We start from the raw sequence: 22,444 nt of genomic DNA, 5'->3' as shown, positions 1-22,444 counted from the left end.
AGGTTTCTCTGTGTAGCTTGGGAGCCTGTCCTAGAACTCACTCTATAGACCAGGCTGGTCTCGCACTCACAGACATCTGCCTGTCTCTGCCTCTCAAGTGCTGGTATTAAAGGTGTGCGCCACCACCGCCTAGTAGTGGCACCTACCTTTAATCCCAGAATGTGGAGGCAAGCAGACATCTTTAAATTTGATGTCAGCCATGTTTACATAGAGAGTTCTAGGCCAGTCAGGGACATATAGTGAGACCCTGCTTAAAATAAACAAAGAAAAGAAAAGAAAAGAAAAGAAAAGAAAGGAAAAGAAAAGAAAGGACCCAGTTATTCTTGCAAAGGACCCGGTTCCCAGCATTCACTTCAAGCACCTGACTCTAACTCCAGGTCCTGAGAATATGACACTTCTGACCTCTGAGGGCACTTGAAATCACATGCAAAAAATAATTCTTTCCTTTTGGATTTTTCAAGACAGGGTTTCTCTGTGTGGCCCTAGCTGTCCTGGGACTAGCTCTGTAGACCAGGTTAGCCTCAAACTCACAGAGATCCATCTACCTGCCTCTGCCTCCTGAGTGTTGGGATTAAAGATGTGTGAGCCGGGCGGTGGTGGCGCACGCCTTTAATCCCAGCACTCAGGAGGCAGAGGCAGGAGGATCTCTGAGTTCGAGGCCAGCCTGGTCTACAAGAGCTAGTTCCAGGACAGGCTCTAGAAACTACAGGGAAACCCTGTCTCAAAAAACCAAAAAAAAAAAAAAGATGTGTGTCGCCACCACCCTAGAAAAATGTTTTAAAGAACAACAGTTAGGAGGGCTTTTGGTGTACCTCAGGCTGGCCTGGAACATAACTTTTATTTCTATTTATTTATTCATTTATTTATTCATCCATTTATTTATTTATATAAAAACACTTTATTTAAAACAAACAGATAAATGATACATAGCATAATAGGCATTTAACACACATATAGAACCATAGCACTAAGAAGGCCAGAGTATGACCTGAAAGCAGGGCCTACCTAGGCTACATTTGTAAACACTAGGTCAATATAGGGATATATTTATGCAATTATTTAGTATATCACAAAAACTTAGTCAATTAAATGAGGGAAGTACCTGAGGAATTGGTAATTGCTACCCAAATTCCAGTCAACACATCAATTTCTAGCTTTCAAGGGACAAAGGAGAGTTCACAGAAAATGTTTGGCCATCGCGGTAACAAGAGTTGGAACCACTGTCAAAGACAGCAAACTGATCCAGATGGACTGATGACGAGCACCTGTAACCCTACACTCTGGAAATAGGACTGAGAAATCCCAGGAGTCTCAGAACAGCAATTTTCATATAAAAAACTAAAGAAATAAAAGCTCAGCCAGGGCACATTAACTTGGCAGTGGAACTAAGTCTATTGTTCCAATGAGCTGCTGAACTCTGCAAACCAACCCCAGGATATGACCTGCAGTCCTTAGGAAACAGAAGCAACCATTACCCCAACACCACACATATAGAAATGCCATGGTTCTTATATTTGAGTGTTTTGCCTGTAGGTATGTCTGTGCACCATATGTGTGCTTGGTGCCAGTGGAGGCCAGAAGAGAGTGCTAGATCCTCTAGAACTGGAGTTACAGCCAGCTGTGTGCTGCCACGCAGATCCTGGGAATCAAGCTCTGGTCCTCTGAAAGAACAGTGTGGGTAACTGCTGAACTCTCTCTCTCTCTAGCGTATACCCCAAGTTCTTGGGTACAGGATGTGATGAGCAATGTTTACTTAGGTCTGTGGTGATAGTCTGACAACCTTGGGCATCCCTTCCAAGTCTGGTCTGTTGGTCCCTCGGGGACATTTTTAAAGATGGTGATGAGGAGGAGGATTGGTGATGTTTTTCATCTGTGGTGAGAATAAAGGTCGGAGGGCAGCAGAAAGATTTGAAGTTAAACATGGGAAAGACATCCTGCTGTCTGGATTCATGGTAACAAGATCCTTAAGTTCCTCCTTGTAGGACTACCCTCTAGTGGCATGGGACTAGTTTTGAAAGTTAGCAGTAGGGCTGGAGGAAGGCTCAGGCGTTGAGAGTACTTGCTGTTCTTGCAGAGGACCAAGATTTGGTTCCTAGCACCCACAAGGTGGCGCACAGTGGCTTATAACTCCAGTTCCAGAGGCTCCAAGGCCCTCTTCTGGCCTCCCCGGGCACCAGGCCTGCACCACCAGATGTACAGACAAATGAAGACAAAACACTTAATACACTTCTCTCTCTCTCTCTCTCTCTCTCTCTCTCTCTCTCTCTCTCTCTCTCTCTCTCTCTCTCTCTCTCTCTCTCTCTCTCTCTCTCTCTCTCTCTTTCTCTCTCTCTCCTCTCTCTCTTTCTCTCTCTCTCTCTCTCTCTCCCCCCCCCCCTCTTTGGTTTATCAAGATAGGTTTTCTCTGTGTAGCCCTGGCTATTCTGGAACTCACTCTATAGACCAGTTTAGCCTCGAACTTAATAGAGATCCTCCTGTCTTTGCCTCCTAATTGCTGGGACTAAAGGCGTGTGCCACCACAGCTGGCTTGGAACTCACAGTGCAGACCAGGTTACCCTCAAACTCGTAGAGATCTGCTGGCCTCTGTATCCCGAGTGCTAGGCCTAAATGCTTGTGCTACCAGGCCCTCAGGCCCGGCACAACCATACACATTAGAAGGAAAGAGTAACCAGCTCTTTTAACACCAAACCATCTCTCCAGTCCATTCATAGTTCTCTTATTAAAAGGCCCAGTCAGTGGGGTGACTATTGGTAATCACTGTTGTTCACCTAATTCTGCTCACACTTTATAAAATGATGGTCTTTAAATGATGGATAATTCACATTGCTATTATGAAAGCTCCCTTCCTACCGCGGAAAAAATTCTCTTATCTACTTTCAGATCTCTGAATGTCGATTTAACCCCTTGGTGACGGTGGTGGGCTCATCCACTATCTTGAACTAAAACTTCCATGAAGCAACGGGCAAAACCTCTGTGAGCTGACGGGACATCCAACCAATCCAATAGCAGGGCTCTTAGTCAGTGACCTATTGGCTCTCTGTAGAGGCGGGACTCTCAGTTGCTAGGCTGGTGCCTTTCCGGAAGTGGTTGCTGGTCGCTGCAGGGCAACACCCCGGCGTCCCTGGAAGCCGGGAGCCGGACAACCCGGCGTCCCTGGAAGCGGGGGGCCGGGGTGGTGCTGGGGAGGCGGCGCAGAGCCATCGCCCAGGGAACCCCGGTTTGGGGACAGGTGAGACCTCCTCGGAGCCTGGGTTGGTGGCGTGGCGGGCAAGGAGTTTGCAGGGAGCTGAGGCGCTGCGAGGTGTTGATGCGCGGGAACTGAGGTGGGAGAGGAGAGCTCTCGGGCGTGCGCGGCCTGGCTTTCTAACCTCTCCTGAAAATACCCCCCGCACCCCCACCCCGCTCCTCCTCTTGTAACCCACAACTGGGCTATGCCAAGCTCAATCAAGCTCTTGGCATCTTTTGGCCAGATGGGCAAGAGGGGAAGTTTTGGGTTTTCTTTGCACTGATTTAGGAATCTCCTCCAGAAACCGCTGCCCTCTTCTTGGCCTCGGTCACTTGCTCCCGGTGTGCCAGCTCAGCCCTCTGCAGGCCCCTGCTTCTCGTCGGACTTCAGCTTTGGGGATTGATTGCACCCAGAGCTTCAGTTACCGGCTGCTCAGCGAAGTACTTGCTGCCCGGCCTGATACCTCCTTCTCGAGCTTAGATCTCCTTATGGGTCGTCTCCAACCTTCTCTGGACTCCATATCAATCTGTCGCGTTTTCTTGTCTCAGTGGAGAGCTTCTCCAGTTATTTATGCCAGTCCACGTTGGGAATTCATTCTAGTGTTGGCAGCATGCAACTGTTTGTCATGTCTCGGATTCTAGGCAGTCTGCTGTGGGGTTGCTTCATGGCGAAGGCCTAAAATCACAACGCACTGGCTGAAATCCTCTTTGCTTTCTCTCTTCTCTCCCTTCACCTAGACCGCAAGATCTGTGTTCTCCTGCACTCCGGATTGGTCCCTTCTTTTCGTTCAGGTAGCCACTGATGGTTCATAATTTCTCGGTTGTGCCTCTGTTCTTGCCCCTCTCTGATTAGTTCCTTTGCAGCCGTCAGTCACCTTTCTCGACTGTAAATCTCACCACTTCGGCCTCCTTTATGAAATTCTTCTGACAGCCCCTTATGAAGCCCTGCATATAGCTTCAGCCTTCCCAAGCATCTGTCGGAGCTGCTCCTTGCCTTCCATTCTACCTGTCTATTTGAAAAGTGGGGAGGCTGGGCGGTGGTGGTCCTAGTCTCCACCCCTTCCCACCAACCCTCTTTGCCTTTGTTCTTGGTGTCCCTTCTTTAAATTCATTTGCTTTGGGGGCTAGTGAGATAGGCTCAGATGGTACAGTTTTCTCTGTAGCCTCTCTTGTAGAAAGCCAGGCATGGTGGTTCATGCTTGTAACCTCAGTGCTAGAGATACAGAGACAGGTGGATCCCTGGCACTGGAGTTACAGGTGGTTGTGAGCTGAGAACTGGACTTAGGTCCTTTGGAGGGGCACCGAGTGCTCTTAACTGCTGAGCCATCTCGGCAGCCCCAGCCACTCTGATTTTATTCCTTCGCTTCTGGCCCCCTTTTTCAGTCTGTTCTGGAAACGTGCAGCTGTCTTTGACAGAGGCCAGATCTTCGGCATGGCTTTGCCCTTTCCCTCCTCCCCAGCAGCATCTCTGTTTTCCTGCTCGGTGGTGTCCGCTCCTGCAGGGCTTGTAAGTGTGTTGCTGCTACTATGTTAGAACTTGTTTCCTTCTGTCAGTAAATACCCCTTCATCCTCCAGGTCTCAGCGTCGGCACCATCAATCAGGCTCGGGCTCAGGCTCATATCTTAATCCATATGAAATAATACTCCTTTATGTTTTCTTTGTGTGAGTGAGTGTGTGTGTGTGTGTGTGTGTGTGTGTGTGTATGTGTGTGGACAACTTGAAGTGTTTTTTTCCTTCCACCAAGTGGTTCTTGGGGATCAAACACAAGTTGTTAGGCTTGGTACCAAGTGAGTCATCTTGCTGGCCTCCTCCCTCATCTTTTCTTCCCCCCCTCTCTTTCTCTCTCTTTCTTTCTTTTTTCCTTTTTTGGTTTGGTTTTGGTGTTTTGAGACAAGGTTTCTCTGTAGCTTTGGAGCCTGTCCTGGAAACTAGCTCTTGTAGACCAGGCTAGCCTCGAATTCACAGAGATCCGCCTGCCTCTGCCTCCCGAGTGCTAGGATTCAAGGTGTGTGCCACCACCATCGCCCAGGCTTCTTTCTTTCTCTTTTTCTTTTGAGACAGGGCCTTAAAATAGCCTTGGCTATCCTTGAGCTCTCCTGGCTGAGGACGACTGTGAACTTGGGATTCTGTTCACACCTCCTTGTGCTGAGATAGTGGGCCTGCCTAGTTTAGTTTTGAAACTCTTATCTGGGACTGTCTGACTTAGCAGCAGTTGCTGGGGAGGAGTGCTGTCCGATTCTGTTTAATGCCACGCAAGTCCAGTGCCTAGAGGGAAACTTGATAAGTGCTCCACAGAAGTTTTTCCATCTCAAAAGTGACCTCCGTGAGCTCTCAGGGAGGTGTGCGTTCTTTCTGCACAGCCTTCCCTGCCTCACTTCTCTGTGCCCTCACTTCTCTGTGCCCTCACTTCTCTGTGCCCTCACTTCTCTGTGCCCTCACTTCTCTGTGCCTTCTTCAGCTTGGCCTCTCCTTGCCACATTTCTCTGACGCCAGGAAAGGTATAGTACAGCCCGAACATATTCCTGGCAGAAGACGTGTCTGAGATTTGGAAAATTTCCAAATTCAGATTTTTCAGTTTCCTTCTGGCCTGTAGGTAATTAAATATAGATAATCTTATATTTTTATGTTTATAGTCAGGTGTCCCGGCTTGCTTTCTGTTGTTGTGAAAAACACCATGAACAAAGCCCCTTGGGGAGAAAAGGGTTTGTTTTGCCTCACAGCATAGTGCATCATGAAGGAACGCATAGTGCACCATGAAGGGACGCATAGTGCATCATGAAGGGACGCATAGTGCATCATGAAGGAACGTCAGGGGAGGGACTCATGCAGGAGCAGAGGCGGAGACCACGAGGAACAGAGCTTGCTTTGCTGGCTCACATTCTTCATGGCTTGCTTAGCTCAGCTACTGCTGTTTTCTTTCTTTCTCTTGTTCTTTCTTTTTTAATTTTTTAGGGTGTCTCTGTGTAGCCCTGGCTGTTTTGAAACACCCCACGCACATCAGGCTCCACCTGCCTGTGCCTCCCTGGTGCCCATAGGAGAGGCATGTGCCACTACACCTGGCTTCAGCTTCTTTTCTTGTCCAGGACTGGTACAGAACACAGTGGCCTGAGCCTTTCCACATCAATCATCAATCAAGACAATGCCCCGCAGACATGCCCACAGGCCAGTCTGTTGGAAGCAGCTCCTCAGCCGAGGGTCCTTCTTCCCCAGGACTCTAGTTTGTGTCCAGTTGACAAAACCTAAACCGCATTTGAGGCTTGTTTGTTCTCTCCTCTGAGGACGCCAGTTGTTCCAGGTTGTTGATCTCCGCAGATGGGAGGTAGGGATAAGTCAGTCACACTTCTCAGACGCAGAATTTCTCAGCTTGGGTGACAGGGTCAGTACAGTGCTCGCGAGGCTGTGTCTGGGAAGCGCTTCTTCACCTGGTGTTTGGGTCATTGTCCTCTGTCTGTGGCTCCTTCCTTTTCTCTTCCCCTCTTCTTTCCAGTTAAGAGGATTAACGACTCAGGTGACCCCATTTGTGCTCTGCTTTCTGTCCATCTCTGTTCTCATTTTCAGAGTGAGTGGCAGTCAGGCCGTTCCCGTCTCTGACTCAGTGCAGAGGCATGGGTGTAGTGTCTGGAGGGTGGTCTGACTTCTGAGGTGGGGAGCATTTTCTCTCAGCTTGCAGGGAAATCCCCTCCCCCCATTTTATTTTCATTGCTTAGAGGGGGCACGGTGGGAACGAGAAGGGCAGAGTCTGGTTCTCTTGGGGGTCTGGTGGACTGAAGAAGGGATCAGTGTCATGATCACAGAAGGCCACAGTCATAGGTCTTGATGGGTTGTCTGTTGCTTGTCAGAGGAACATCTCTAAGGATCTGGGATAGATGTAGAGTTGCCAGGTTCAGCCATTCCTGATCATTCCGTCCCAGGCCTGGGCACCTTTATAGTGGGCAGAGGGGAAAGAGGAGTGTCTTTTGCTGTAACAGGAGGACTTTGCACGCTCCTTGTCCCAGGTGCAGTAGTCAGGTTTCTGAAGGAGTGGGCAGGAGAGGCCAGGCCCCGCTGTGCTGGTCACACCCGGGGTGGCTGACTCGACAGCCTGTTTGTTTCTGCTTTGTTAGTTTTCAGTGTGTGAGCTGCCGTGGGGAAGGTTGTTAGAACTGTGGGGTCCAGAGCTAGAGGTGAGACCAGGGCCAATGAGGAAAGGACTAGTCCCAGCCTTGTATGAGGATCTCCAGCACTGTCAACAAGCAAACTAAGTAACATACGGTATGCGTAGAGAACAACTCTAGTTGTCAGTCAAGAACTTGGTGCCACTGCATCTCTGGCCTGGAAACCTTGGCTTCAAAGTAAGCTCCTGTCATAGTCAGCTTGAACTGATAGATGAAGGCTTAAACAATAGGGATCCAGGCTGGAGAGATGCTCAGAGGTTAACAACACTGACTGTTCTTCTGGAGGTCCTGAGTTCAATTCCCAGCAACCACATGATGGTGCACAACTATCTGTAATGAAATGTGGTGCCCTCTTCTGCAGATATACATGCAGGTGGAACACTGGATACATAATAAATAAATAAATCTTTAAAAAATTATGAAACCAAACAAAACAGCTGGAAGTCACAGATCAAGATCCTCCCTAACTCCTGCCTTGCACATGGCTACCATCTTGCTTTGTCTTCATATGATAGAGTGAGAATTCTGATTTCTCCTTCTTTGCTTAGAACAGTAATCCTATCAGGTCAGGGCCCCATTCTTGTGCCCTCATTTAATGTTGATTATGTCTTAATGATACTACTTCTTTTTTTTAAAGATTTTTTTTTAAATTTAATTAATTAATTTATTTTTGTTTTTTTGAGACAGGGTTTTTCTGTAGCTTTGGAGCCTGTCTTGGAACTGGCTCTTGTAGACCAGGCTGGCCTGGAACTCACAGAGATCCACCTGCCTCTGCCTCCCGAGTGCTGGGATTAAAGGCATGCGCCACCACTGCCTGGCAACATTATTTATTTATTAAGTGTGCAGTGGTCTGTCTGCATGTCTGCCTTCAGTCCAGAAGAGGACACCTGATCTCATTACAGATGCTTGTGAGGCATCACGTGGTTGCTGGGAATTGAACTCAGGACCTTTGGAAGAGCAGGCAGTGCTTTTAACCTCTGAGCCATTCTCCAACCCTGACACTACTTAGTGTTTTGGAAGGACACAGCCCAACCCATCAGGACTTGTATCTCCCCTTCCTCCTCCGTGCTCCCATTAAGCCTAATAGCCATGTCTTCGTCCGTTTTCTACTCTGCTTCTTGCTCCCTAGTTTAAGGCCTTGTCCACTTTCCCTGGCACGGAAGCCTTCTCAAATGCCCTTCTTGACACCAGTTTCTTATTTCTCTAATTCAGCCGTGCCAGTTTTACTAGAGTTCTTGTCCTAAACAAAAGGCTCCTTATGTCATTTTTTTCCCCCAAAGCCCTCAGTGATGTCCCCTTCCTACAGGGCATGAGACTCCATGTCCGGCCCTTGCCATGCATGCTATGGTTCCATGCTTGAGAACCCCCTTCGCTCCTTGTCTGGAGCGCTTTCCTCCTCCTTCAGTGGGAACCGTCCTCGTCTTAGTGCTCCCAGAGCAGGTGCTGAAGTCACATTGACTTCTGGCCCTGGATAGCATGCACAGGGGCATCACTGATTATATATAATGGCCTCTCTGTGCCCCAGGGTGTGTGTTTTCGGTGTCACTGGGGTTTTCTGACATATACAACAGTTTGGGGTATTCTTGGGAGGGATACAAAGTTAAACTCCTCAAAGGTTTATTTATTTTTGTGTTATGTATATGAATAGTGTTGGCCTGCATTTATGTGTGTGTACTATGTGTGTCCCTGATGCTGGCAGAGGCCAGAAGATGGTGTCAGATCCCCTGGCACTGGAGCTACAGAAGGTTGTGAGCCACCACGTGGGTGCTGGGGAACTGAACCCAGGTCTTCTGGAAGAGTAGGCAGTGCTTTTAACCACTGAACTGTCTCTCCTGTCCTCAAGATAAACACGTTAGAGAGCTAGTCTTGAAGATCGCTGCTCGTGGTGCATTGTGTGTCCTCTAACCTTGGGCGGGACCAAGTCAGGGAAGTGACCTAGGCCCAGAGTTTGTGGAGCTCTGAGCTGCAGGCAGGCTCCTTAGCCATGCTGGTTTGCAGGGTCTGCTGTGGCCTAGATGCTGTGACCCAGCTCAACTTTTCCTTTCCAGGCCAGCTTACTGATTTTCTCTTTGGATAGGGTCGCTGGGATCTAGATAGCTCCACCAGGCCGAATCATGGCTAGACGACCCTTCGTCTTAGGTGACCAGTTGATTCTGGAGGAAGATTCTGATGAGACCTACGTCCCTAGTGAACAAGGTAAGAAGCTTTGGTGGGTTGTGATTGTCCTCTGAGGGCAGATATTATATTCGATTTTACTTAAACAATTTTTTTTTTTTTTTTTTTTTTGGTTTTTCGAGACAGGGTTTCTGTGTAGCTTTGGAGCCTGTTCTGGAACTAGCTCTTGTAGACCAGGCTGGTCTCGAACTCACAGAGATCCACCTGCCTCTGCCTCCCGAGTGCTGGGATTAAAGGCGTGTGCCACCGCCGCCTGGCAAACAATTTTTAAAAAATTAACTTAGGTGTATGGCTGTTTCGCCTGCCATGCATATGTATGCTGCATGTGTGCAATGCCGGCAGAGGCCAGAAGAGGGCATCAGATTCCCAGGAACTGGAGTTACAGATGGTTATGAGCCACCATGTAGGTGCTGGGAACTGAATCTGGGTCCTCTGCAAGAGCAGCCAGTGCTCTTAACCACTAAGTCCAACCCCCTGGTTTGCTTTTGTTCTTCAAATACAGTGTTAGTCCATGCTCAGGGCTGCTCAGTATATTTGGGTTAAATCAGAGGTTGACAAACTATAGTCTTTGGGCCCAAGTTGGAAAACTAGTTTGTTTTGTACAAGAGCTAGTTCCAGGATAGGCCCCAAAGCTACAGAGAAACCCTGTCTCAAAAAACCAAATTATTGGCAGACAGCCATGCTTATTTCTATGTCCTCTGTGATTGTCTTGTCTTCATGCTATGATAGCCATGTCAAATAATTGTGACAGATTTATAACGTCCAAAGTTTACAGTATTTACTATCTGGCCCTTTATAGAAAATGTTTGCTGTTCTTGGAGATCATATTGGTTTTAATGAGATAGTATAGGGGATATTGTAAAATATGACATGTTAATCCAATTTCTTTAGAACAAGCTAAGGCTGGCCTGTTGACATTTTCTGCAATCTAAGCATTTAAAGGGGCTAAGGCAGGAGGATTGCTACAAGTTAAAGGCCAGAACTACCTAATGAGAGTGAAGCCAACCTGAGCAACATAGTCTCAAAAACAACAACAAGGTTGTGGCTCAGTTGGTGGAGTGCTTGCCTAGCATGCATGAAGCCCTGGGTTTGGTTTTAGCATCTCTTAAATCCGGATATGAAGGTACAGCTCTCAGGAAGAGAGAGAGAGAGAGAGAGAGAGAGAGAGAGAGAGGAGAGAGAGAGAGAGCGCGTGCGTGCGTGCGTGCGTGTGTGCGCGTGCGTGCGTGCGTGCGTGTGTGTGTGTGTGTGTGTGTGTGTGTGTGTGTATGTGCAGGACAGTAAGGGAGGATCTGCAGTTCATTGCCATGTCACTAAGTGGTGAGTTTAAGGTCCTCTCTTAAAAAAAATAGCAAAAAGAAAAATAAAGTAGCATTATTTATTTTTCTTTGTTCTAGTCTTTGTTTTAAAAACTTTGTATTAATTTCCCTTTCAAACTGCACAGCAAGCCGAGTATAGTGGTGCATGCATGCCTTTACCTTTAATCCCATGCTTGGGAGGCAGAGGGAGGATCTCTGAATTCCAGACCAGGCTGGTCTACGAAGTGAGTTCCAGGCCAGACAAGGCTACACAGCGAAACCCTCTCTCAAGCAATCACAACAAAACCCAAAAAGCAACCCCATAGTAACCCTTAAGTCAGGTCCTGTCCTTGACCCCGCCTGTGAGAGAGGTTCAGGGAGGTTCCTGTAGCTCCACACTGCGCTGAGTCGCTGAGTGGCCGAGCCGGGCCTTTCCACCCTGAAGTGCTTTGCTGTTCAGGGATTGAAATTTGCTCTGATATTCGGAAGCAACATTTCATTGTTCCTGAAATTCAAGTTGTGTATCCCTCACCTCTTTCAAATATTAAAATGCTCCAAAGTCTGCCTTTTGGATGAGACATTTCTGATGAGGGGTGTAACCTCTAAAGTACATGTAAATACTCAAAAACTGGAAAGGAATTGAAATCTGTAGCATGTCTGGTCCTCAGCATTTTGGGGAAAGGATGTTTGACTTCTATCTTATTCTATACTCCTGGCTTTCCTGGAACTTGCTATGTAGACCAGGCTGGCCTAGAACTCACAGAGATCCTCCTGCTTCTGTATCCTGAGTGCTGGGATTTATTTTTCTTATTTTTTAGATGGGATCTTGCTATGTAAGTCAGGCTGGCCTTAGACAGACAGTAATCCTGCTGCCTCCTCCTCTGGAGCATCAGGGGCACGGGCATGTGTTACCTTGCCTGATTTTCATAAAGGTTTTTCTAGGACTTTTTCTTTTTTATAAAAACTTTTCTGCCAAAGTCTAGCTTCTGGTTCCCCAGCCTGAGACATACTACCTTCTCTGCCTCCGTGGCTTCCTGCTCAGCTCTTCTGTTCTTGTTTCTGCATTGTCTGGTCTGTGTCCCACCTACTAGCAGTGATCTTACAGGGAGAAATTGATTGTTTCCAGGCTGGATTCAATGCCCTTCCACATAGTCAGTATCCTTGGTGAGGTTTCACAGTTCTTTGTGACGTGGCTCTCCCACCTTGCCAGGTGAGTTGTGCCGTCATGTGGGTTTCTGGCAGTCCCCAGGTAGGCTAAGTTATATCTTGCCATAGGTCTATTGTGCTGGCTCTATTGTGCAGAATTACAAAAGGCAAAGTTATTTAATAAGTCATTCTCTGGCCAGTTAAGTGTCAGCTGGCCCTTTGGAAAAAAGTGTTATTTCCTAGTCCCCAGCTATGTCACCCTCAGTTTCCCCACGGAGATGCCTTGTATTGGTGCTGTCTGTCTGGCTTGGACTAGACTCAAGCCTGGGTGTTTATTTCATTATTCCGGGGGCCACTGGTGACATGTTCCAATGGATGCATCGCCTATCCTTTTCCCCAAAGATGAGATTGCTCTTAGTATCATAGGACAGTCTCTTCTGTCCTGCAGATGGCTGGCAAAGGGCTCTCTAACTGATTCGGGGAGCAGAGCAGAAGTCGAGTCCAGAATATACGGTGCAATCGAGTGAGAGGCAATCGCCTTTCAGAAGAGGGGTTCACTGGAGGGGGAAGAGGCCACCTGAGTATCATCTACTTTCTCAGCTGGGCACCTTCCTGTCCCTCAGAGAACCAGGCACTGCCTTCTCTCTGCTACAGTGGCACACGGCACATGCCATCGTCACAACACACACTATCTATTTCATGTTGTGTGTGTTTACCAGGTCCTTGAAGTGCTCAGCCATACGTAGTTGATACTCACTTGGGGCTTCTGGGCCAAGTGCATTGGAGCCCAGCTCTTGTAAAGCTTCTGAGAGTTTATCTTTTAGTAAGGTTGCCCTCATTCTGGATGGTTCCGGCTGTGGCCTGGGTTCTTCCTGAGGCCTCCCCACTGTGAGGTTCCGGCTGTGGCCTGGGTCCTTCCTGAGGCCTCCCCACTGTGGAGTCTTGGCTTCATTACTCCCTCCTTTTGTGAACTATGACTTCAGATTATATTTGTGGGAGTTTGGAGGTAGCATGACTTGATTTAGAGGCCGTTTATAAATTGTGATGTAAGGAAACCGTCCTGTATGCCTGTTTGTTTATTAAAACTTTTTAATAATTAAGATGGTCTCAAGTAGCCCAGCTGGCCTTGAACTCACTGTGGAGCCAAGGATGACCTTGAACTCTTGATCCTCCTGCCTCTTCCCAAGTCCTAGGATTATGGGTGTGTACCGCCACATCCAGATTTAGTGCTGTGTATTTATTATTTATATTTAGAGAAACCATATTTTATCATTTACGGGAACTTGGAGAGTAAAGAAAAATCCAGAAAAGAATTGACTCAACTTTGCTTCTTATACACCTCTCCCTCCTCCTCTCTCTTACCCTCCCACCTTCCTCCTTCACCCTCCTCTTCTTTTTGCAGAAATCCTTGACTTTGCCAGAGTGATTGGTATTGACCCCCTCAAGGAACCAGAACTGATGTGGCTGGCAAGGGAGGGTATTGAAGCGCCATTGCCCAAGGGCTGGAAACCATGGTAAGTCATTACAGTAGCTCACTAACTTGGCCTGCCAGAGACCGAGGGACCTGACTCTGGGACTCAGTGGTGTGTGTGTGTCTGTGTGTACATACATGTGTGTATATACATGTGTGTGTGGATCAGATGTGTACTGCCATGCCTGTCGTAAGTGGATAACTGTTTTACCTGCATATATGTGTGTGCACTATGTATGTGCTTGGTGTCTGCAGAAGCCTGAACAGGACTTCAGATCCCTTGGAATTGTAGTTAGAAATGGTTGCTAGCCACCATGTGGATGCTGGGAATTAAACTCTGGTCTGCTGCAGGAGCAGCAAGCGCTCGTAACTGCTGAGCCATCTCCCCACCTTACTCTGCTTACGCACATCTCTCTGTCTTACCCTCCTTATTCTCGGCTCCTCTCACAGGCTCCTTGTTCTGCTGCTCTTTTAGCAGACTCTCCTTGGACTATCTCCAGGCTCGTATCTTTCTTCTAGGAAATCTGTTAGCGCTTCCGACTGTATTCCCGGTGCTGAGAACTCAAGCCTTTGTTTGGAAGCTAGCGCTTTGTTTTGCCCCAGTGCCCTTCCTGATGGAGGGTGGGGAGCTGTCTGGTTAGGGCCAGCTGCCTTTGTGTACCTGCTAGTGTGGCTGGCACTTCCCTGTCCTACGGGGGGGGGGGAAAGAGAAGGGGCCATGAACTGTTTTTCATTTTCTAAAAAGCGTAAGTTATTAAAAGTTATTTGTACCTGTCATGTTTTATCCCATCCTCTTTCCCAAGCCTAATTACTGTCAGTTGGTAAATTCCTCCTAGAACTTTTAGCACATCCACTCCACTTACGGTTTTGTTGTTTTCATCGTAGCTGTTATGTTATGTGCGCTGTTGCTCTATGTCGGTATAATGTTTTTTTTCTTTTGAGACAGTTTTGTTATATAGACTAGGTTAGCTTTAAACTTGTGATCCTTCTGGTTCAGTCCTCTGAGTTCCCGGATTGCAGGTGTGTACCACCATGTCTCAGTTCGTTTTTCTTCTTAGATAAGGTCTCACGGGTCTCAGGTCGGCTTTCACCTTACGCTGTAGTTGAGGATGACCCAGGACTCCTAATCCTCTTGCATGCGTTGAGGTTATAGTTTTTGTTTTTGTTTTTTTTAACAAGGTTTTACTATGTAGCCCAGGCTGGCTGTGGACTTGTGATCCTCCTCCTCTGCCTTCTGAATGTCAGGGTTATAGGTGTGTGCCAGCATGCTTGGTTTACCTGCCTGTAACAGTTTAATTTGTTGCCGTGACAAAATACTTTAAACAAAAACAACCTAGGGGAGGGGGATTTGCTTCAGCTCCCAGTTTTAGCTCCCAGTCCATCATGCTGAGAAGAAGTTCAGAGGCACCCAGGGCACCAGTCTCAAATGTGGTGCACAGACATACAGGCAGACAAAACACCCATAGTCATTGGGAAAAAAAAAATCTATTTCTGTGTTCCCTGATCTGCCATTGATGTACTCATGTGTTCTGTGCTATTCTCTCCTGACCACATGGCTTTATAATAAGTCTTGAAATCTTTCAGGGTAGGTATTCTACCCCATTCCCATTTTTCTTTTAGTATTATTGTGATTTTAATATTTGTGGGTATTTTGCATGCATGTATGTTTGTGTACCACATGCATACTTGGTGCCTGAGAAGGCAGAAGAAGGAGTTGGATCCCTTGTAACTAGAGTTGCTGGTGAATGTGAGTTACCCTGTGGTGCTGGGACTTGAACCTGGGTCCTCTAAGAGCCACCTCTCCAGCCCCTTTTTCCTGTTTTCAAAGTCTCATTCAAACGTCTTTGTATTTCCATGTCTTGTCAATTTACTGTTTGGATTGGGACCGCACGTAAGTCAGTGTGAGGGGAACAAGCATCTTAAATGGTATTGAGTCTTCCAGCCCATGAGCTCGGTCTGTTTCCATTTATTTAGGCTTCCTTTAATATCGCTCAGAAATGTTTAATAGCTTTTGTGTACATGTGTTGCCTCTCTTTATCAGATTTATCCTTAAGTAGTTCATATTTGATGCCTCTGTAAGTGCTGTATTTTTAGTTTCCAATTCTTTGTTGCTTTTATAGAGAAGTAAAATTGGTTTCTGTTTATTGATCTTGCACTGTACAACCTTGCTAAAATCAATTATGTCAGGCCTAGTAGCTTTATTTATTTTTTTTAAGATTCCATAGGATTTTCTGCAGAAGTGATTGTGTCTCCTAGGAATAAAGGTATTTTGCCTCCTACTTTCTAATCTTGTTGCCTTTTCTTTCTATTTTGTACCTCAGTGACTAGAGCCTTCAGCATCACTAAATAAAGGCAGTGATGTAGGATGTCTTTGCTTTGTTCCTGATCTTAGGGTGGAAGCTTTCATTCGTTCAGCATTTGGTAGCTTCTGGCTGTGGGCTTCCTGTAGATGCCCTTTGTCAGTAGAGTTTGTGTGTAGCATAAATTCTAATTGTTCTTAATGATAAAAACTCGGAGCCAGGAGCCAGGCGGTGGTGGTGCACGCCTTTAACTCCAGCACTTGGGAGGCAGAGGCAGGCAGATCTCTGTGAGTGAGTTCAAGACCAACCTGGTCTACAAGAACTAGGTTCAGGACAGGCATCAAAGCTACACAGAGAAATCTTGTCTCAAGAATCCCAAAAGAAAAAACAAAGAACATCATCATCATCGTCATCGTCATCGTCATCATCATCATCATCATCATCATCATCAGCAGCAGCAGCAGCAGCAGCAGCAGCAGCAAAAACTGGGAGTAAAAAACTGGGAGTCATGTATTAGGGTGTGAAAGCTGAAGGGTTGGAGAAGGAGAGCGACAGCCACTAGAATGTTCTTACCTCTACCAGTCCTCAGACTGAAGGGGTGATCCTGTCCTCAGACTGCCTCCTGAGATTGCTTCAGACTACTCCTCAGACTGTGTCCTCGGATTGCAACTGTCTCCACCAAACCTCAGACTGCATTGAACTCCTGTCTCCTCCATCCTTACATTCAATCCTCTCTCCACCTAGCCACATCAGTCCTGTCTCCACCTCCCTAGCGATGGGACTGCTTTTGTAAGCTCTGTTTCTCTTTTAGATTCAATCCTGTGTAGTCCAGGGTGGCCTTGAACTAACAGAGATCCCTCTGCCTCTGTCTCCCGAGTCCTGGGATTAAAGGTGTGTGCCATCACTCCTTGACCTCTAGTGGTTTAGCTCTGCCCTCTGATCTTCAGACAAGCTTTACTTGTTAAAACATAAATAAAATATCGCTACATTTGTGCTGTTGCTGGTACTTTGAAGAAATGATGGGTGGATTTTACCCAGCGCTTTTCTATATCTCTTGATAAAATTAGATAGTTTTCTTTTTAGTTTTTTCTTACAGTCAATTTATTGATTGATTTTTCAAATTTTTAAATCATTTTTTAATTGCATTTATTTATTCATTTATTTGGGGGGCATGCCACAGTACTTGTAAAAATGGATGTCAGAGGACAACTTGGGAGTTTGGTCCTATCCTACCATGTGGGATCCTGAAAGTGAACTCCGTTCCTCAGGCTTGGCCTTAAGCACCTTCACCAGCTGAGCCATCTCTCTGACCCTGATTTTCAAATGTTGAACCAGATTTCATATTCCTGGGGTAGCTCCACTTGGTCATGATGTATGATCATTTTTATATTTTATGGGATTTGATCTTATAAAATTGCATTAAGTGTTATTGCATCTGTGTTCATGGGAGAAACAGGTCTATAGTATCATTTTCTCCTAATGTCTTTATCTTGTTTTGTGCCATGTTTTTGTTCTCAAAGAATGAGAATTTCTTCCTCTTCAGGTTTATGGACGAGCTTGTGTAGGGTTGCTGCTATTTCTGCTTTAAATATTTGATGAAATTTACTACTGCAATCGCCTGGGCTTAGAGTTTTCTTTGTGGGAAAAGTTTTAACTTTAATCAAGGTCTAAAAAGAGAAAGCTGTGTGTGTATAAGTGGACAAAAGCAAAAGTAAAGGCAGGAGGATTGCTGTAAGTTCAAGGCCAGCCCAGTCTGGTCTACATAGGTAGTTCCTGTCCAGCTAGTACTCCATAATGAGACCCTTTCTCATCCTTGCCCCCATGAGATATAGAGTATTCAGGTCAGTTCTCTGCTTTGTCCTTTGAGACAGAGTCTCTCCATATAGCCCAGGACTGACTTGGTAAATTAGGCTGGCCTCAAGTTGAAAGAGATAATGACCTTGAACTTTAGGTCCTCCAAGTTCCACATCCTGAGATTAGAGGGTTGGACCATCTCTACTATCTCAGAGCAGAAAGTATTGATTCAAGTACTGTGCATAGAATACTGCATATAGAAACATAATTAAAAACTTATTTACATGTATATGTGTGTGCCTGCTTGTTATGTACAGCATGAATGCAGGTGCCTGAGAAGGTCAGAAGAGGGTGTCAAGAGACTGGAACTTCTGGGTGGTGGTGGCGCACACCTTTAATCCCAGCACTCAGGAGACAGGCAGGCAGATCTTTGTGAGTTCGAGGCCATCCTGGTCTACAAGAGCTAGTTCCAGGACAGGCTCCAAAGCTACAGAGAAACCCTGTCTCTAAAAACAAAAACAAAACAAAGCAAAAAAGAGTCTAGAACTGTAGTTACCAGGCAGTTGTGAGCTGCTGTATGGGAGATGGGAATTGAGCTATAGCCCCAGGCCTGGTCAGTTCTTTGGGAATGAATCTTGGCAGTTTGTTTATTTTTATTTTATTATTTATATATACATATATATTTGCATATGGAGGTCATAATAGGGTGTCAGATCCTCTGAAACTGGAATCACAAGCCATTGTAAGCCACCAGGTGGGTTCTCGCAGCCAAACCTGGCCCTCTGGAAGAGCAGCCAGTGCTCTTGCTGAGCCTTCTCTCCAGCTTCATTTAAAAAAAAAAATCAACTAGTTTATTTTTAGTTATCTCTTTTCCTTGAGTAATCTTTCAGAAGTTTGTTGCCTGTTAATAAGATAAAATCAACAAAGAAAGAGAAAAAAAGAATGTTGCAGCATTGAATGTCTATATTTTATCTTCCATGTATAATTTCTTTCTTTTTTTTTTTTTAAACAATTTTTTTTTAATGATCCATTTAACTTTATGTTCATTGGTGTGAAGGTGTCAGATCTCATGGAACTGCATTTTCAGACAGTTGTGAGCTGCCATATGGGTGCTGGGAATTGAACCCGGGTCCTCTGGAAGAGCAGTCAGTGCTCTTAACCGCTGAGCCATCTCTCCAGCCCGTATAATTTATTTCTTATATTTAAATATATCATCTTATCTCCCATGTTGTATTCTGGGTAATTTCCTAAGTTTATTCCTCAATTCCTTATTTGTTTATTTTTTAGTGTCAAACTTGATGTTTAACATACTTTAAGAAATAAATAACTATCCATTGCTATGTTATTTTATATATTTCAGTATTTATCCTTTTTTAAAGAATTATGTTTTTGCCGGACCTTGGAAAGGACTAACTTCTGACCTCTCTCACTCCTAGCCAGAACATCACAGGTGACATTTACTATTTCAACTTCAACACTGGGCAGTCCATTTGGGACCATCCATGTGATGAACACTATCGAAAGCTGGTCATCCAAGAGCGGGAGAAGTGGTTGGCTCCTGGGGCCATTAAGAAGAAAGACAAGAAAAAGAAAAAGGAAAAGAAAAACAAGAAGGACAAAGAGACGTCCAGAAGTCCTCTGGTGAGTCAGGCTGAGACGCGCTCTAAACAGGGCTGCAGCCCAAGGGGTGTGGAGACCCTCCAGGGGTGAAAAGAGAAGTGAACTCTTGACAGGGCATTGTCTGATTTTACCTGGTGGCTTTTTTCTTTCAGCTTCTAGCCGTTGTTACTTCTCTAAGTAATCCCTTCTCTCTCCTTGGGGAAGGCGTGCTACATGGCCGGCTTAGTGACAGGGTGAGGTCAGCGGGGCAAGGACCGTGTGTATTTTGCATTTGACAAAGAAGTGGTACTGTTTCCCACTCTGGAAGGCTGGGGAGCAGGGAGATAGGCGCGGTTGACGAGCTGGCATCAGGCCGCCCTGGTGTGGGTCATTGTTACCCTAAAATAGTCGTTACACCAGTGCCTTCAAGTTTGAAAAGAAAAGCTGGGCTTGGTGGTGCATGCCTGTAGTCCTAGTGCTTGGAAGGCTGAGGCTGGAGGATCACGATTTTGAGGTCAGCCTGTAATTGATACGTACACGCCATTGGCTTTATTGACGTCATCCGTGGTCTTTGTGGCCAGCATCCTTGGCTAGTGGAGGGTAGCAGCAGTTAACCGGTGTCGTACTCCCTGTGGTCTCCAGTAGCTTTTGTGCTGAGTTCCGAGGGCTCTTCCCATTATTTATTTCTCACTCAGCATGTCTGAACGTAGCAGGCGCAGGTGATCACCCTTACTTCAGGAGGAGCTGAGCGAGACCCTGTGGCTCAGGACAGACTCTGTGCCTTTCGTGCAGGTGTGGGGCCGGCAGCCTGAGGCAGCAGCTTCGTTCAGCCCTGTGAGGAGCCACATCCACAGCCCAGTTCCTCTTTCCTAAAGTGTCAGTTCTGGCTTTGAACGGTCATGTTCGGGTTCCGTGGCTGCCCTGCTTCCTTACCTCCCCGCAGCTTTATGCCCGGTTTCCTACAGAAGGATGCAGACAGGTGCTTTCCAAGTAGAATCCTAGAGTTTTCTAATATCGTCATGTCTTTGAAGAGCAGAAGGTGAATGCTAGCCCAGGGTAATCTGAAATGGTATTTTGGCATCTGGCAGGCTCCAGCCTGACTCAGAGTGGGCTTGGGTGACAGACTTTTCTGTGAATGTGTGTTTGAGACCCATGGTCAGGCCCGAGGATCATGAGCTACGTAGGCTCAGGGGTCTGGGCCTCTGGAGATTATGCGGGATCCCAGCTGGCTGGTTGGTGTATTTACAGAGGGTGGCTTATTCTAAGGCTTTCTGGTAGCCCCAAGATTCTGAGACTGGAAGTCTTTTAAGCAGTGCCAACCTGTGCTGGTGGTAGAAGGCACTCGGCTGAGTTTCCAAGACTTCCTCTCTTCTTTTCCTCATGGGACATTTCTGGGAGTCCTTGATAAGGCTTTTATAAAGTTAACTGATCATGAATCTGAGGGCTTGAGGAAGCTTAGGGACTGGTCACACGGCTGTGGTCTCCTGGCTTTGGTGAGTGGTAAAGTGCTGTCTTCAGATGGCTGCTCTGTGAGGCCAGCTTACAAACAAACAGGGCTACTCTGGTTTAGCGGGGGCTGTGGTTCTCTTCCCTGTCAACCATATTGTAGCCTTCACACTGTGGTAGCACCCTAGGAATTGAGTGCCCGGGCCTCTATGGAGCAACGTTTATAGGCTGTTAACATGGTTGTTGTTGGTCCCCCCCCCCCCCCCCGTCTCTTTAGAGGGGAGCTAGAACCTAGGAAGGGGCATATATTTAGCCTAAGGGAATTTTGGCCTTTCTTCTCTCTCTGTCTGGTTTCTGCTTTACTTTAAGGAGGGTGGTTTTCTGCTGTGGGTCTTGGGCTGAGGTAGCAAGGATCCATCAGCCCCTGTTTTCTCTGCATGTTTATATACCCATCTAGGAAACACAGCCTGAGCAGGGACTTCTGCCTTCTTCCTCCTTTCTCCGTGGCCTGTCCCCTCTCCCAGCACCTGGGCTTGCTGATCTGGACCTAGAGCACGAGGTGCAGGCTAGAAGCGAGGCCTCCTTTAAGAAAGGGAGGAGCCTGTACATGCTGGGCGACACCCCATGGCCCCTCATGGGTGCCCTTCCTGGCAAACTGCAGCCACTCTCCAAAGGCCAAGCTCCTCGGACCCACCAAATCTTTGCTGATGTGGAGAAAATCTTAGGCAGGCCTCCGGTCCAGTGCAAGACAGAGTTAGGAGACCCACAGGGTCTGGAGTCAACTCAGAGAGCAACAGAGAAAATCTACCTGGGATTTTCAGACCCTGAAATAGAACAGCTGGAACTGAGGAGCAGACGGCAGAAGCCCGGCACAGGGGGCGCCCAGATCCCTGAGCTGCTCCAGAATGGTCAGGATGCGTTAGAATGCAGGAGCCAGACTCCTGTCCACTGTAAACTTCCCGAAGCCCCCAGAGGCCTGCAGCTGAAAGGGGAGCATCGTAGTCACAGTGTAGCCACACTGAGCTGCACTGGCCCTGGAGGGGACAAAGGTCAGAGACCCATTCCCTTGCCATCCTCTGAGGAGGAGCCCTCCCTGTCCCTCTGTTCGTCTGACCACGCACTGCTTGCCAGGAAAAGCAAGCTGTTTTTACTAGAGAGCAGCCCAGCAGAAGACTTGAGCTGGCAGGGAGTTCCTGGGGAAGGCGGGGACCTGGGTAGGGGGAGGTGGAGGAGAGAGCCTCCGGGACTATGGATAGGACAGGTCTCCAAGCTTGTCAACAAGGACACCACAGAGAGCTGCAATGAAGTGGAGCCTGATGCTCCCGAGGTTCCAGAGGCCTCAGCTGAAGATGCACCGCAGGGCCTCTCCCTGATGCCACCTGATACCCTGGCATCAGAACTAGCTTCAAAGCCCCCTTCAGAGGATTCTGACAGTAAAGGGAGACACCATCCACACGAGTCTCTGGAGTTTCCCAATGAAGATAGGGAGCCTAGTGTGCCCGGGGCTGACTCGGATAGCAGTAGTGGAGGGGGCAGCAGCCTGGCCTCTCCCCTTGGCTCACAGGTCCTAGGTGAGGTGAACAACTTCCCCTGGGACCTGCAGAGCTCCCAGGGCTGTGTTCCTGTCATGGGCCAGTCAGACCCAGGGCCTAGAGATGTGCGTTTCTGCCCTTTCCTGGTGCCCCAGTTGCCCCCCACACAGAGCTCTGCTGAAGAGAAGTCGGAGAGTGAAGACTACTCTGAGGACCAGAGGTTCTACCAGCACATCCTGCAGATGGTCAAGCTCTCCAGGCGGCTGGAGGGCCTGGACCTGCCTGAGAACGTGCAGGAAATGC

At 47.3% G+C, this 22,444-nt stretch overlaps 1 protein-coding gene across 5 annotated transcripts in view; it reads left to right on the top strand.

The window, feature by feature from the left end:
* Positions 1-3,091: 3,091 nt before the first annotated feature.
* The window catches only part of Cep164 (centrosomal protein 164), a 63,072-nt gene continuing 43,719 nt past the window's right edge, over positions 3,092-22,444 (top strand). For all 5 annotated transcript variants that reach the window (XR_005284746.1, XR_005284745.1, XM_038323906.1 and 2 more), the window contains exons 1-4: positions 3,092-3,229; positions 9,458-9,576; positions 13,402-13,513; positions 19,001-19,205. Coding sequence is in view for 3 of the 5 variants with exons in the window: in XM_038323906.1 (XP_038179834.1) it covers positions 9,495-9,576; positions 13,402-13,513; positions 19,001-19,205 (399 nt within the window). In the remaining 2 variants the exon portion in view is untranslated. The remainder of the gene's footprint in view (positions 3,230-9,457; positions 9,577-13,401; positions 13,514-19,000; positions 19,206-22,444) is intronic.

Source organism: Arvicola amphibius, chromosome 3, assembly GCF_903992535.2.
Source record: "Arvicola amphibius chromosome 3, mArvAmp1.2, whole genome shotgun sequence".
In the NCBI taxonomy this organism is placed as follows: Eukaryota; Metazoa; Chordata; class Mammalia; order Rodentia; family Cricetidae; genus Arvicola; species Arvicola amphibius.
Note: the sequence above shows the minus strand (reverse complement) of the source record. Positions and strands in the feature narration are given on the sequence as shown.